This window comes from Entelurus aequoreus, linkage group LG10 (genome assembly GCF_033978785.1).
Source record: "Entelurus aequoreus isolate RoL-2023_Sb linkage group LG10, RoL_Eaeq_v1.1, whole genome shotgun sequence".
In the NCBI taxonomy this organism is placed as follows: Eukaryota; Metazoa; Chordata; class Actinopteri; order Syngnathiformes; family Syngnathidae; genus Entelurus; species Entelurus aequoreus.
The window spans coordinates 5,539,394-5,556,234 of NC_084740.1; the positions used below are offsets into that span (position 1 = coordinate 5,539,394).

A 16,841-nucleotide genomic window follows, 5' to 3' on the forward strand; every position below is an offset into this window, starting at 1 on the left:
AAACTTGGAATTTTGGCAGTATTATAACAAAAGTCGTAATTTTACTCAACGCAAGTCAAAATTTGGCAAGAAAAACTGAACAATTGTGCAATGTTATGATAAAAGTTGGAATTTTACTCGATGACAGTCTCAATTTTACAACAAAAGCTTAAAATGTTGGCAATTTTATGAAAAGGGTCGTCATTTTACTCGACAAAAGTCATAATTTTATAAGAAAACTAATTTTGGCAATCTTATAATAATAATCGGAATTTTACTTGGCAAAATTATGACAAGTCATAATTTTACTCCAAAAAAAATTCACTGTTTTACAAGAGCAACAAAAAATTGGCCATATTGTGATAAGAGTCAGAATTTTATATGACAAATGTCACCATTTTGCATTAAAAAGTAATAATTTTACATAAAGTAATAATTTTACAAGACAATATCGCTATATTACAGAAACAGAAAGAACATGAGAAATTGTTCCCAATTTTATAAGAAAAAAGTCGACAAATTGTGAGAAAAAGACTGCTTTTAGTTTTGGGTTTTTTTGTGAATATTTATGTTTGTAATTGGTTTTTAATCTTCATTATTTACTTCAAGTTATTACAGTATGTCTCTATATACATATTTATTTTATTAATTTTGGCCAAAGAAGGCACATTTCAATATCTTACACACACTTGTTATTTCGTATGTTGACCAGAGGGGGAGCACTTTTAAAAGCGACACACAGTCAATTAGAAAAATCCCTCCTTTTTGGGACCACCCTCATTTTGATAAATGTCACCAGCAGGGGTGCTAATGAGACATTCTCTATTAGATGCAATGTTATTGGGACCATGATTTATGTCATCACTTGTTCACACCTCCTCATATGGAAGCTACTTTTCCTTCTTCATGTCTCAAGAAGGGTAGAAATACAAGAACACACACACACACACACATACTCTTGTATTTGTTACCTTCTTGAGACCTCAGGAAAATGCCTCCCTCTTTAGGAGCACCCTTTCTAGATATATTAAGATGTGTAATTACAACATTAATAATATATACATACTATGCAAATATAAAAAAGCTTGTTGTGAAAAATGAGTTGGAATTTCACAAGTTCACAAAAAAATCTTGAAATATTGGCAGTATTATAATTAAAGTCATAATATTACTCAACGCCAGTCAAAATTTGACAAGAAAAACTGAACAATTGTGCAATATTATGATAAAAGTTGGAATTTTACTCAATAACAGTCGCAATTTTACAAGAAAAGCTTAAAATGTTGGCAATTTTATGAAAAGGGTTTTCATTTTTACTTGACAAAAGTCACAATTTTATAAGAAAACTTTAGACTTTTTGGCAATCTTATAATAATGATCGGAATTTTACTTGGCAAAATGATGACAAAAGTCATAATTTTGCTCAAAAAATGTCACTGTTTGACGAGAACAACAAAAAAATTGGCAATGTTGTGATACAAGTCAGAATTTTATATGACAAACGTCACCATTTTGCATTATAAAGTAATAATTTTACATTAAAAAAAGTAATAATTTTACAAGACAATATCGCTATATTACTGAAACAGAAAGAACATGAGAAATAGTACCCAATTTTATAAGAAAAAAGTCGACACATTGTGAGAAAAAGACTGCTTTTAGTTCTTTTTTTTTTGTGTGAATGTTTTGTTTGTAATTGCTTTTTAATCTTCATTATTTACTTCAAGTTACTACAGTATGTCTCTATATACATATTTATTTTATTAACTTTGGCCAAAGAAGGCGCATTTTAATATCTTACACACACTTGTTATTTCATATGTTGACCAGAAGGGGAACACTTTTAAAACCGACACACGGTCAAATTGAAAAATCCCTCCTTTTTGAGACCACCCTCATTTTGACCAGCAGGGGTGCTAATCTATTAAAATTCTCTATTAGATGCAATGGTTTTCCGTTTTGGGACCTTGATTCATGTCCTAACTTGTTCACACCTCCTCATATGGAAGCTACTTTTCCTTCTTCATGTCTCAAGACACACACACACACACACACACACACACACACACACACACACACACACACACACACACACACACACACACACACACACACACACACACTCACACTCACCTCGACTCAATCCACACAAGGTAGACTACTTGTTATCTTCCTTTTTCTATATACTATGTTTAATTGTGTTTGTTAATTTACTGCTTGAGCTGAGAACCTTGCAGTCGCCTTTCGGGGTTTCTTTTCTCACCTGCACTTATTTCTTATTACGTATTTCTCATTACTAATGTCTGTTTATATTGTGCGAATAAATAAAATAAATACAAAAATAAAGAACTTTTCATACATGTACATATATATTCACTGTACAAACATACATATACACATACTGTACATATACATTCACTGTACAAGCACACATATACACATACTGTACATATACAATCACTGTACAAACATACATATACACATACTGTACATATGCATTCACTGTACAAACATACATATACACATACTGTACATATGCATTCACTGTACAAACATACATATACACATACTGTACATATGCATTCACTGTACAAACATACACATACACATACTGTACATATACAAATACATATACATACATACACTCATGCATATAATCATGTTTCATCAAACATAAATTAGCGTTGTTGCCCTAGGGTAAACCGGGTAACACACGGCACACTGACAAAGCTTAACCTATTGTTACTATAACAATCTACAAGGTTAATATAGGTTGCTTCTCTTTCTTCCCCTCCATTTTTCTGCATTCTTTTGTATCTGTAGTTATCATTACATATATGTATTGTTGCATTTGAACAACTGTATTGTTGATAATAGAGGTCAATTATTGGTATTGTTTATTATCAATAGTGATATTTCTATTGGTATTTGTATCGCTCCATTTGTAGTGTAATAATGCTTATTGTCATTTCTGTATTATTAATTTCACTAACTGCTTTTTTGCTATCACTTTTACCATCATATATGTACATATACACATGCATGCATGCAACATGATACATCACACATGCATGCAACATAATACATCACACATGCATGCATACAACATGATACATCACACATGCATGCATACAACATGATACATCACACATGCATGCATGCAACATGATACATCACACATGCATGCATGCAACATGATACATCACACATGCATGCATGCAACATGATACATCACACATGCATGCATGCAACATGATACATCACACATGCATGCATGCAACATGATACATCACACATGCATGCATGCAACATGATACATCACACATGCATGCATGCAACATGATACATCACACATGCATGCATGCATACAACATGATACATCACACATGCATGCATGCATACAACATGATACATCACACATGCATGCATACAACATGATACATCACACATGCATGCATGCAACATGATACATCACACATGCATGCATGCAACATGATGCATCACACATGCATGCATGCAACATGATACATCACACATGCATGCATGCAACATGATACATCACACATGCATGCATGCAACATGATACATCACACATGCATGCATGCAACATGATACATCACACATGCATGCATACAACATGATACATCACACATGCATGCATACAACATGATACATCACACATGCATGCATACAACATGATACATCACACATGCATGCATACAACATGATACATCACACATGCATGCATACAACATGATACATCACACATGCATGCATGCAACATGATACATCACACATGCATGCATACAACATAATACATCACACATGCATGCATACAACATAATACGTCACACATGCATGCATACAACATTAACATTATTATTAACATTGCAACACATGCCAATACGGCCGGGTTAACTTATAAAGTGCAATTTTAAATTTCCCGGGAAATATTCGGCTGAAAACGTCTCGGTATGATGACGTATGCGCGTGACGTCACGGATTGTAGCAGACGTTTTGGAACAGCACAGTGGCCAGCTTAAGTCGTCTGTTTTCATCGCAAAATTCCACAGTATTCTGGACATCTGTGTTGGTGAATCTTTTGCAATTTGTTTAATGAACAATGGAGACAGCAAAGAAGAAAGCTGTAGGTGGGATCGGTGTATTAGCGGCTGGCTGCAGCAACACAACCAGGAGGACTTTGAGTCCTCCTGGTTTGTGAGCAGACCGCACCGATGATCGTGGTGAAGTCCTCCGTCGCGCCGTCGATCGCTGGAACGCAGGTGAGCACGGGTGTTGATGAGCAGATGAGGGCTGGCGTAGGTGGAGAGCTAATGTTTTTAGCATAGCTCTGTCGAGGTCCCGTAGCTAAGTTAGCTTCAATGGCGTCGTTAGCAACAGCATTGCTAGGCTTCGCCAGGCGGGACAGCATTAACCGTGTGGTTACATGTCCACGGTTTGGTTCGGTGTCTCCTGATAGTAGAAGTAATAGTAGTATTGTTGATCTTCGGTCTATCCTTCCAGTCAGGGGCATGTTTCTTCTGTTTCTATCCCCAGTTAAGCACGATGCTATCACGTTAGCTCCGTAGCTAAAGTGTTTCGCCGATGTATTGTCGTGGAGATAAAAGTCACTGTGAATGTCCATTTCGCGTTCTCGACTCTCATTTTCAAGAGGATATAGTATCCGAGGTGGTTTAAAATACAAATCCGTGATCCACAATAGAAAAAGGAGAGAGTGTGGAATCCAATGAGCCAGCTTGTACCTAAGTTACTGTCAGAGCGAAAAAAGATACGTCCTGCACTGCACTCTAGTCCTTCACTCTCACGTTCCTCATCCACGAATCATTCATCCTCGCTCAAATTAATGGGGTAATCGTCGCTTTCTCGGTCCGAATCGCTCTCGCTGCTGGTGTAAACAATGGGGAAATGTGAGGAGCCCTTCAACCTGTGACGTCACGCTACTTCCGGTACAGGCAAGGCTTTTTTATCAGCGACCAAAAGTTGCGAACTTTATCGTCGATGTTCTCTACTAAATCCTTTCAGCAAAAATATGGCAATATGATCAAGTATGACACATAGAATGGATCTGCTATCCCCGTTTAAATAAGAACATTTCATTTCAGTAGGCCTTTAAGGGGGTCAAATTACAGCTCAAAGAGGCAAAAGTGACTGTTTTTAGTAAACTTTTGTTCTGAAGGGGGAATTGCCAACTTCCTGTTGATTTTTGCTGAAGGATGTCAATGTATGAAATCTAGGTCTAAGTCAGACCTACATAGAGGTTTTTGTTTCATGTCTCTACGACATTCCTACCGGAAGTTTGTCTGTGTTTTTTCCTAGGGGGCGCTAGAGCGCAATTTTGAGTTTTGGGGTTTGGTTTTTTTATTAGATGGCAATTTTCGCCAGTCCTGATGTGTGTGTCAAATATGGTGAGTTTTGAAGCATGTTAAGTGGGTCAAATTACAGCTCAAAGAGGTGGCTGGTATAATAATAATAATAAATAATAAAACCTTACAATTTGGGGTCCCTAAATAGGGTCCTCTGTCCCAAAGGGACATTGCGGTCCCTAATAATTGAGGTATAATTGTCTATCGATCAATGAAGGAGATAAATAAAAATACAATTTTGTTATTTTTGTCTTTCCTAGGAGCGATGCTGGTGCAAATATGTCCAAGACGGGACAAGCGGTAGGAAATGGATGGATGGATGGTGTCAGTGCGCATGATTCTGCGGCTCCACTACTACGGCACGCGCCAACTCACCTTGAATGGGTTCCACTCGCGGGGGGAGCCAATCACCGCCGGGAGGTTCGACTCGCAGCCAATCAGGTGAGAGACAGAGGGGGCGGGACTTGTAGGTAGCGCGAAGGGAGGGGCTGCGCTTCCCTCTCCGGGGCTCACCGCTCGTAAAAAAAAAAAAAAAAAAAAAAAAGGGGGTGGGAAAAAAAAAAGAAGAACGGCTCCGTGTGTGGCGAGACGAGCGCGGCGGTGCAGGTGCTGTGTCTCACCGGGAGAGGATGCGGACGGAAGGACGGCGGCGGGCAGGGATGAAAGGGAGGCTCGGCCGGGGGAGAGACAACAGCGGAGGACGTCGCTGACGGAAGAGCGAGGCGCAAGGTCGAATATGAGACATTCTGCTCGGACGAACGGGGCACCTGGCGTGGCGACACTACTATGATTTGGTATGTGGCCGCTCTGATAGCAAGTGTGTTCGGCACCAGAGGAACGGCCGCCCAAGGTGAGTTGAAGTGCAATACAACCACACGTCGCATGTGCCCGCCATCTGTACGTGCGCGCGTCTGTGTGCCTGCGTGCGCGTGCGCGCGCGTCTTCCCCCCCTGCCATGCAATGTCGTCTATTTCCCCCTTTTTTTTTTTTAGTGAGGGGATGTAACCGTTGACCGTGTGTGTCTCCATCAGTCTGAGGCCTGTGTGTGTGCACGCATGGCAGCCTATAGTCCCATTTGACTACTCCTGGAAAAGGGGTGTGACCGTCTGAGCCCTCCGGATGGAAAAGTAGCTAAATAATGCATTATCTGTCAGAGAAAATGCTCTCCCATCGGTTCCACAGTCAGCCCACTGCTGCGTGCACAATATTCCTACATGTAACATGTCATAATATATATATATATATGTATATATATATATATATGCGGGTTCATGCATCATGTAAGGCATTAAATGCGTATGTTACGCCGTAGTACTCCATGTGTGCGGACAGATGTACTTACTTAACCTTGCTTTCCCGTTCACGTCCGGACGAGGGAGACAGGCGCCAAGCTGTTGCCTGGTAACTGATCCCAGTGACCCCCCCCCCCCCCCCCCTGCATACCCAGTCAAAACTGGTCTGCATGCACACGTCTAAGGCCCCGTTTACACACTAAGGTTATCCGGGGTAAATCCCGCCTAACCTTATCCTTGTCCACGTCGTTTAAAGGCCTACTGAAAGCCACTACTAGCGACCACGCAGTCTGATAGTTTATATATCAATGATGAAATCTTAACATTGCAACACATGCCAATACGGCCGGGTTAGATGAGTAAAGTGCAGTTTTAAAATTTCCCGCGAAATATCCTGCTGAAAACGTCTCGGTGTGATGACGTTTGCGCGTGACGTCACAGATTTTGGGACAGCATTGTTGATTAAGTCGTCTGTTTTCATCGCAAAATTCCACAGTATTCTGGACGTCTGTGTTGGTGAATCTTTTGCAATTTGTTTAATGAACAATGGAGACCGCGGAGAAGAAAGCTGTAGGTGGGAAGCGGTGTATTAGCGGCCGGCTGCAGCAACACAAACACGTAGCCGGTGTTTCATTGTTTACATTCCCGAAAGATGACAGTCAAGCTTTACCATTGGCCTGTGGAGAACTGGCCAATGACTCTTACCAGGAGGACTTTGAGTTGGATACGCAGACGCGGTACCGTGAGTACGCAGCTGCGGCTTCCAAACATTTGATTGCTTGCCCGTACGTGCGTGCCGCTATGTGCATGTCACGTACGTAACTTTGGGGAAATATATGTGCTGTATGAACTTTGCGGAGGTGAACGGTACCGTGGGCTGTGGGATTGAGTGTGTTGTGCGGGTGTTTGATTTGTATTGGCGGGTTATATGGACGGGAGGGGGGAGGTGTTTGTTATGTGGGATTAATTTGTGGCATATTAAATATAAGCCTGGTTGTGTTGTGGCTAATAGAGTATATATATGTCTTGTGTTTATTTACTGTTTTAGTCATTCCCAGCTGAATATCAGGTCCCACCCGCCTCTCACAGCATCTTCCCTATCTGAATCGCTTCCACTGCCCTCTAGTCCTTCACTCTCACTTTCCTCATCCACGAATCTTTCATCCTCGCTCAAATTAATGGGGTAATCGTCGCTTTCTCGGTCCGAATCGCTCTCGCTGCTCGTGGGAATGATTGTCAACAATGTGCGGATGTGAGGAGCTCCACAACCTGTGACGTCACGCTACTTCCGGTACAGGCAAGGCTTTTTTATCAGCGACCAAAAGTTGCGAACTTTATCGTCGATGTTCTCTATGAATGAATGAATGAATGAATGAATGAATGATCTTTATTTGTCATTGTGCATGTACAGGTACAGGTCCAACAAAATTTAGGTTGCTTCCCTGAGGTGCTTTGCATTTAAAAAAAAAGAAGAAACCACACAATATACAGAAACAACACAATATACACAATATGCAATATACACTATGGCCTAAGACACAATGTAAAAAAAAACGAGACAATAAAAAGTATAAAGTAACTAGTAAACTGACTAGAGAGGAGTAATGCTGGTTCCCAGTGTGCTGAGGGGGTGGGAGTCAGCATTTCCTACCTCCTATGCTGTGCAGGCTTTTTATTGTGGATTAAATATGTAAATAAATATGGTAAATATTGTCCAGTTGGCGTGTAATCGATGATTGCACAGTCCCGGATCGTGATTGACCGGTGGCTTCCTCATGTTGCACGTGAGGGAGTTTTTATTTTTTATTTATTTATTTTTTACATTCCATCTGCGTTTAGTGCAGTTATGGCCCGGGGGTAGAAACTGTTCTTGAGTCTATTTGTGCGGGTTCGCATGGTTCTGAAACGTCTGCCGGAAGGCAGCCGATCGAAGTGGCTGTTGCCGGGGTGGGATGGGTCCTTGAGTATGTTGGCTGCCTTCTTCTGGCAGCGGGAGTTGTACAGTTCTTCCAGGGAGGGGAGGGGGTACCCGATGATTTTTTGGGCCGAGTTGACGACCCTCTGGAGAGCTTTCCTCTCTGCTGCTGTGCAGCTGCAGAACCATACGCAGATGCAGTATGTGAGGATGCTCTCCACAGAACAGCGGTAGAAGGACACCAGTAGATCCTGTCTCAGGTGGAGATTCCTGAGTACTCTCAAGAAGTAGAGCCTCTGCTGTGCCCTCTTGACGATGGCCGTGGTGTTGGTCCTCCAGGACAGGTCCTCCTCCAGGTGAACTCCCAGGAAGCGTAGGGATGAGACTCTTTCCACACAGCCCCCGTCGATGTACAGGGGCTGTATGGTAGTTTTTCTCCTCCTGCTGTCCAAGATCACTTCCTGGGTCTTGAGCTGGTTCAGCTTCAGGTTGTTCACCCTGCTCAACACTGCCAGCTGCTCCACCTCGTCCCGGTATGCCGTCTCGTCGACCCCAGAGATGCAGCCCACCACTGTTGTGTCATCGGCAAACTTTATGATGTGATTGCCGGGGTGGGTGGCTGGGAAGTCGTGGGTGTAGAGTGAGTAGAGCAGGGGGCTCAGCATGCAGCCCTGAGGTGAGCCGGTGCTGAGGCTGAGGGCTGTGGAGGTGTGGGTACCCATCGTCACTCTCTGATGGCGGTCAGTCAGGAAGTCTTTAATCCAGAGACAGGTGGGGTTGGATATTCCGAGGTCTGCTAGCTTGGTCACCAGTCTGTCAGGTAAGATGGTATTAAATGCAGAGCTGAAGTCTACAAAGAGCAGCCGTACATAGTCCCCCCCCTCCATGTGGGACATGGCGGAGTGGAGAGCCGTAGCGATGGCGTCCTCCGTAGACCTGTTGGCTCGGTAGGCAAACTGATGGGGGTCCAATGCTAAATCCTTTCAGCAAAAATATGGCAATATCGCAAAATGATCAAGTATGACACATAGAATTGACCTGCTATCCCCGTTTAAATAAGAACATTTAATTTCAGTAGGCCTTTAAGACCCCCCTCCCCCCATACTTGCCTTGCCTTGAGACCTCCGAATTCGGGAGATGGGGGGGGGGGTGTTAAGGTGTGGAGGGGCGTGGTTGAGGTGGGCGGGGTTGGGGGGCCGGGGTTTGGTGGTAGCGGGTGTGTATATCGTTACCGAAATCAACTTTAAACTCCTTTTATTTGTTTTTAAATGTCTAAACAACCTCGCGCCAACATATCTCTCCGACCTCCTTCAGCCTTACTGCCCCACCCGATCCCTAAGATCAGCCGATCAGCTGCTACTGACGGTCCCTGACACAAGGCTGAAGCTTAGAGGTGACAGAGCTTTCGCCGCTGCTGCTCCCAAGCTCTGGAACGACCTACCTCTGAGTGTTAGACAAGCCTCCTCTCTTCCTGTTTTTAAATCTCTCTTAAAAACATACTTTTATTCCATGGCTTTTAACACTGAGTGATATCCATCCTGCAATGGCGCCCCATAATACAATGCAAATGGTGTCCTGCATTATTGATCTTTTAAGGCTCTAATTACTAAATACTGCATATTTCAGTTTTACTATAAAAAACAAAGTTGTCTTTGACAGAAAACCTTTTTTTTTTAAAACTTTATATCAACTTCAAGTTGATATAGAGATTTACTGTAAGCGTTAAATAAAAAATAATAATAATTTGACTTATTTTTAACAGTTTAATGACTGAGACCCTAAATGTTAAAAAAAAACAAAAAAACATACATTTTGTTAAGGTTTGATAATGAAAAATATCAAAATGGCCCCCGCATGCTTAAATTTTTCCGTGTGCGGCCCTCAGTGGAAAAAGTTTGGACACCCCTGGTATACACAAAACAAAAGTAGTTTTTTGTGCATGTCGGAGAATATCAATATATTTGTGTTATCCACTTTGTGGGATTCATTGACAAGTTGACTGACCCTGTAGTGGAAACGCTAACCAAGTTTCAATGGAGATTTGCATAAAATTAAAATGTGGTTATTGGCAGCTACGATTTTCCCAAAACGTCAGCATCTCTTTTACTCGTGTAATGGTTTATGGACTACGTAGTTAGCAACTAATTGACTACGAGAGCATGGGCCACTATTTGATTATATAAAGCACGTGTGGAAACAAAGAAGTATCAATCATGCCTCATTTACTATTTATGTAGTATACTACACTTTGTACCGCCGCACGCTGCTACTTTCTGTCCAAAGCAGCGCCACAAATGTCCACGTTGGAAGCTGCGACGTGTTCAACCTAACATTTGCAGTGGTTTCTACATGACGGCGAGGCGGATATAAAGTCATTTTTGGTACTGCTGATGATCAGCACTAATAATGTGGATAACGCCTCTTTTATTCATTTTGCTTGGTCAGAGTTGGGGAAAGATCACTCGATTTAAAGATATATGAAATTGAATATGAAACAGAAACAAAAGGGCAAGGAACTATTGTCGGTAGGGTTGCAAAGAGGTGGAAAGTTTCTGGTAAATTTCCGGGAAACTTTCCGGGAATTCACCGCAAGAAGTTAAGCTCGGGAAGTTTGGAAATTTGGACCATTTTTTGATTATTCAAAGTTGGACATGCATTTTTGTTGGGTTTCGCTTGATTGTAAAATATGTGGATGGAGAGGGGGTGTGACGTTCATATGTTGTCAATATTCAGTGTTTTATCCTTCATAGTTAATATTGTAAATCCCACATTCTTTATTTTCATCTACATTCTGACACCTGCCCCACTATTTGAGAACCACTGCTATAAGGAATTAGAGTATATTAGAGTATGTTTGATGACTCAGCATTATTGAGTATCTTTATATTAGTATCATAATGTCCGTAACAAGCGCTTTTCGTGTCGTTCTTGCCAGTTCCGTGCTCTAAATGATCGTCAAATTGTCCCAACTTGTTGGATTATATCCTCAGCCATCTACTTTTCAGGTGAGATGCGTGATTTACGATCTACAATATACTTCCAGGGAGCAGGGAAGCGAGGAAGCAGCAGACCACTCGACGACGTAAACATAGGGACGCACAGGAAGTGGTCACGTCGCCGCTATAAGTAGTTTGTCTGCGTTAGCGCTTATAATAACAATATCACTGTGGAAGTCGCTTCCTAGCAGCTCCACTATAGACCCGGCACAAGAGCCAAGCGCCCAGGTTTAACAAAGTTTTAATGTTTTTAACAAGGTTTTTCAAAATGTTTTCGGCATGTCGTGACGTTGCCGTCACTCCGAATCCTCTCTCTCGCTTTGCTCCCGGCCGCTTACTGTTAAAGACAACGGATGATTAGATTAACACGTACCACCTGTGAAATCTAATCACCTGCCGGCTGTGTCTCGTCGTCAGCACATGCCCTGCCCCTGCCCGCTGGTGCTCGTCCTCAGTACCATGGACAGCGGCGGTGACTTTTCCTCCTACAGGCAGCGCTGACTTACACCTGCCCCCACAATCACTAATACTTGGTAGGCCGGGGCCGATATTCGATTAGTCAATTAAACGACGATAAATGAAAATGAACGTCGCTTTTTGCAGCTACGCACGTTTGTACCGTAGAGGGGGTGAGTTACAGTATCTTGTCCTCATTAAGTGTCTTTGACTCTTTGCAAGTCTGGCCCGTTAGCGTCACACAGTGAAACTAGTTAGCATGTAGCAGCTAACATGGACAAAATGATCACAAAGCCAAACGCCACCGCACCAAGGCGGGAATATTTCAGTTTAAACCTTTGGAACAAGATGAGCCTATCAACGCTGGGAAGCCAGTTTGCCGCATCGCTAGCCACCTAGTATATGTTAGAAAGTCCATCCATTTTCTACCGCTTCTCCCTTCCGGGGTGGCGGGGGGCGCTGGAGCCTATCTCAGCTGCATTCGGGCGGAAGGCGGGGTACACCCTGGACAAGTGAAAAACAAAAATAAAGACCTTTTGTCTTCTCGTCTGTCGTAATGATTGTGAACGATAGGCAAAATTCCCCCCCAAAAAGTTCCCCTTTAAATGCTACAATGAAAACAAGAGACATTAACGTCTTTCCCCATAAAGAAACAACACACCCAAATCACACATTGCTGTCTACAGGCAACTAAGATAATCAATTGTGCACATTAAACCAACAAGCTCTGCTCTCTTTGCGCGGCGTGATCGTTTTATACCAGACTGAGGTGTCCTTACGGTGTGTTCAAGGGACGCTGATCACAGTAGAACACCGCAACACCCGCCAGAAATAAGAAATACTAATCATATAATTTATTTGTTGCACGCTTTTCATTCAAATCAATCTAAAACAATAAAAGCTTTGCTATTAAAACAGATGCAATACTAAAACTAAAGCACATGAAACCCAAAACATGCAAAATAGTGGATTTTCTAACAAAATCTCTCTTTATGTGAGTTATTTAAGAAAGAAAAAGTCAGGATGCAAATTATTTGCCACTTGCCAAGATTTAAAATGTTATTTCTAGAAATTTCCCCATAGCTATTTACTTATTTTTAGTCATTGAATTGACATCATAATCTTAATTTTAGCATGAATAATTCTATTTTGTCTAGTCTAGTTTAAAAATGTTAAACTTGAGAAAATAACTACCGTATTTTTCGGACTATAAGTCGCAGTTTTTTTCATATTTTGGCCGGGGGTGCGACTTATACTCAGGAGCGACTTATGTGTGAAATGATTAACACATTAGCGTAAAATATCAAATAATATTATTTATCTCATTCACGTAAGAGACTAGACGTATAAGATTTCATGGGATTTAGCGATTAGGAGTGACAGATTGTTTGGTAAACATATAGCATGTTCTATATGTTATAGTTATTTGAATGACTCTTACCATAATATGTTACGTTAACATACCAGGCACGTTCTCAGTTGGTTATTTATGCCTCATATAACGTACACTTATTCAGCCTGTTGTTCACTATTCTTTATTTATTTGAAATTGCCTTTCAAATGTCTATTCTTGGTGTTGGCTTTTATCAAATACATTTACACAAAAAATGCGACTTATACTCCAGTGCGACTTATATATGTTTTTTTCCTTCTTTATTATGCATTTTCGGCAGGTGCGACTTATACTCCGGTGCGATTTATACTCCGAAAAATACGGTATTCGGATTAAGAAACGTTGGTTTTCCCCACATAGAAAATCCTGTTTAAAGATTCTGCAACATCCCGACGATGACTAATTTAAGAATTAGTTGCATAATGCTTGTTTTCAGAATAAACTAATTATTTCTAGATTACAACTTAATTTCTAGATATACAAATTTCAATTAAGGATGTCAAGTAAAATTAACTTGCTGCATGAAGAGATAATTTAAAGGCCTACTGAAATGAATTTTTTTTATTTAAACGGGAATAACAGATCCCTTCTATGTGTCATACTTGATCATTTCGCGATATTGCCATATTTTTGCTGAAAGGATTTAGTAGAGAAAGTCGACGATAAAGTTCGCAACTTTTGCTCGCTGATAAAAAAAAGCCTTGCCTGTACCGGAAGTAGCGTGACGTCACAGGAGCTAGTATTCCTCACAATTCCCCGTTGTTTACAATGGAGCGAGAGATTCGGAGCGACAAAGCGACGATTACCCCATTAATTTGAGCGAGGATGAAAGATTCGTAGATGAGGAACGTTACAGTGAAGGACTGGAGAGGCAGTGATGGACGTATCTTTTTTCGCTCTGACCGTAACTTAGGTACAAGCTGGCTCATTGGATTCCACACTCTCCTTTTTCTATTGTGGATCACGGATTTGTATTTTAAACCACCTCGGATACTATATCCTCTTGAAAATGAGAGTCGAGAACGCGAAATGGACATTTAAAGTGACTTTTATCTCCAAGACAATACATCGGTGACACACTTAGCAACTGATCTAACGTGATACCATCGTTCTCAAATGAAGATAGAAACAAAAGAAATAAACCCCTGACTGGAAAGATACAATACTATTAAACCATGTACATGTAACTACACGGTTAAAAATTCTCAGCCTGGTAAGGCTTAACAATGCTGTTGCTAACGACGCTACGGCTAATTTAGCAACTTAGCAACCGGACCTCACAGAACTATGACAAAAACATTAGCGCTCCACCTACGCCAGCCAGCCCTCATCTTCCCATCAACAGCCGTGCTCACCTGCGTTCCAGCGATCGAAGGCGCGACGAAGGACTTCATCCGTGGGTTTGGAGCAAGCATCGGCTAGGCGTAGTAAGTAGTCCTTGTTGTGTTGCTGTAAGTATTGTACTTAGCCGCTAATACACCGATCGATCCCACCTACAACGTTCTTCTTTGCAGCCTCCATTGTTCATTAAACAAATTGCAAAAGATTCACCAACACATATGTCCAGAATACTGTGGAATTTTGTCGAAGAAAACAAGAGGTTTCTGTATCGGGTTCGATGGGGTCCAACCACTTCCGTGGATTTTGTGACGTCACGCGCATAAATCATATCCAAAGTTTTTCAACCGGAAGTGTGGCGGGAATTTTAAAATTGCACTTTATAAGTTAACCCGGCCGTATTGGCATGTGTTGCAATGTTAAGATTTCATCATTGATATATAAACTATCAGACTGCGTGGTCGCTAGTAGTGGCTTTCAGTAGGCCTTTAACTGGTATTTAGTGTTTTCTTTCCCTTAAATGTAGTCTTTTTATCTCATTTTTATCCCATTGGGTTGAGTTTTTTCTTGCCCTTTGAGACACTCGTGATTTAGGGCTATATGAGTAAACATTGATTGATTGATTTATTGATTGATGATCTTATATGTTGTCAGCTTTTTTTTGGCAGCGTACAACTTTTTGTGCATTTCCTAGCTGCATAAAGTGTTGTATTTGTTCTCATTAAATCCATTTGACCTGCGCTATGCCTGGTCTACAATGGTGACACCTGTGATAAAAATCTGATAGTACTTTTGATTGAAAGTTACCCCCAGCCCCGTGGCCGGTGTGACAAGCTGAGTCGCTTGGTCTCATGTCATGTTGTCATCTGTAAGGAAAAGTCAAAGCTGCCAAGACAGTAAATGGGTCAACTTTAGCGAGGATTATTTTTTTTCTGTTATGTGGCTGGAGGCTGGCCGGTGCCAAAAATGGAAGGTGAAGCTACTCCACAAAGACTTGATTCATGTGCAGATGAATCAAGTGGTTACTGTATTAATAATATGAGTGTAAAAGTATTTCAAAAAGCGTTTGCATGCTCACATTGTGACAGTCTGTGTTGGTTGCTGCATGGTTATAAGCCTCAGGACAAGTCTGCTGCTGAGCATCTGAGCCCCTCTTTCCTTTGCACGCTTCTCTACCACATTTTCTATGGAGAAATATTCACTGGAATATGCAATATGTTTCCATGCATGTTTATATTTGTGGCAGGCCACAACAAATAGCGATTCACCCTCACTCGTAAACGCATTATAATGGGACTGTGTAAATGTAGCTTGTAGTTACAGCCTTGAATGGGCAATGGGCGGTATGTATCGTCACTCCGCTTCTTAACACACCTCAGACATCCTACCTGGTCTGCCAGAGAATAGGTTTTAGCGAGTGTTCTATTGTTTATCTTTTTAAAAAAGTGATTAGCAATTTTTTACAATACCGTATGTGGAGCCTTGAGTGTATTACTGATGTTAGTCCGATACGATATCAGCATGAATCATGGTACATATTGTTAATAATAGAGATGTCCGATAATGGCTTTTTTGCCGATATCCAATATTCCGATATTGTCCAACTCTTAATTACCGATTCCGATATCAACCGATACCGATATATACAGTGGTGGAATTAACACATTATTATGCCTAATTTAGTTGTGATGCCCCGCTGGATGCATTAAACAATGTAACAAGGTTTTCCAAAATAAATCAACTCAAGTTATGGGAAAAAATGCCAACATGGCACTGCCATATTTATTATTGAAGTCACAAAGTGCATTATTTTTTTTAACATGCCTCAAAACAGCAGCTTGGAATTTTGGACATGCTCTCCCTGAGAGAGCATGAGGAGGTTGAGGGGGGGACGGCTAGGGGGTGGCGGGGGTGTATATTGTAGCGTCCCGGAAGAGTTAGTGCTGCAAGGGGTTCTGGGTATTTGTTCTGTTGTGTTTATGTTGTGTTACAGTGCGGATGTTCTCCCGAAATGTGTTTGTCATTCTTGTTTGGTGTGGGTTCACATATTTATAACAGTGTTAAAGTTGTTTATACGGCCACCCTCAG

General features: G+C 41.4%; 1 protein-coding gene across 2 annotated transcripts in view; it reads left to right on the forward strand.

The window, feature by feature from the left end:
* Window positions 1-5,882: 5,882 nt before the first annotated feature.
* igsf9ba (immunoglobulin superfamily, member 9Ba) overlaps window positions 5,883-16,841 on the forward strand; it is a 215,350-nt gene continuing 204,391 nt past the window's right edge. For both annotated transcript variants that reach the window (XM_062059908.1, XM_062059909.1), the window contains exon 1: window positions 5,883-6,213. In XM_062059908.1, the coding sequence (XP_061915892.1) occupies window positions 6,150-6,213 (64 nt within the window). In that variant the 5' untranslated portion in view covers window positions 5,883-6,149. The remainder of the gene's footprint in view (window positions 6,214-16,841) is intronic.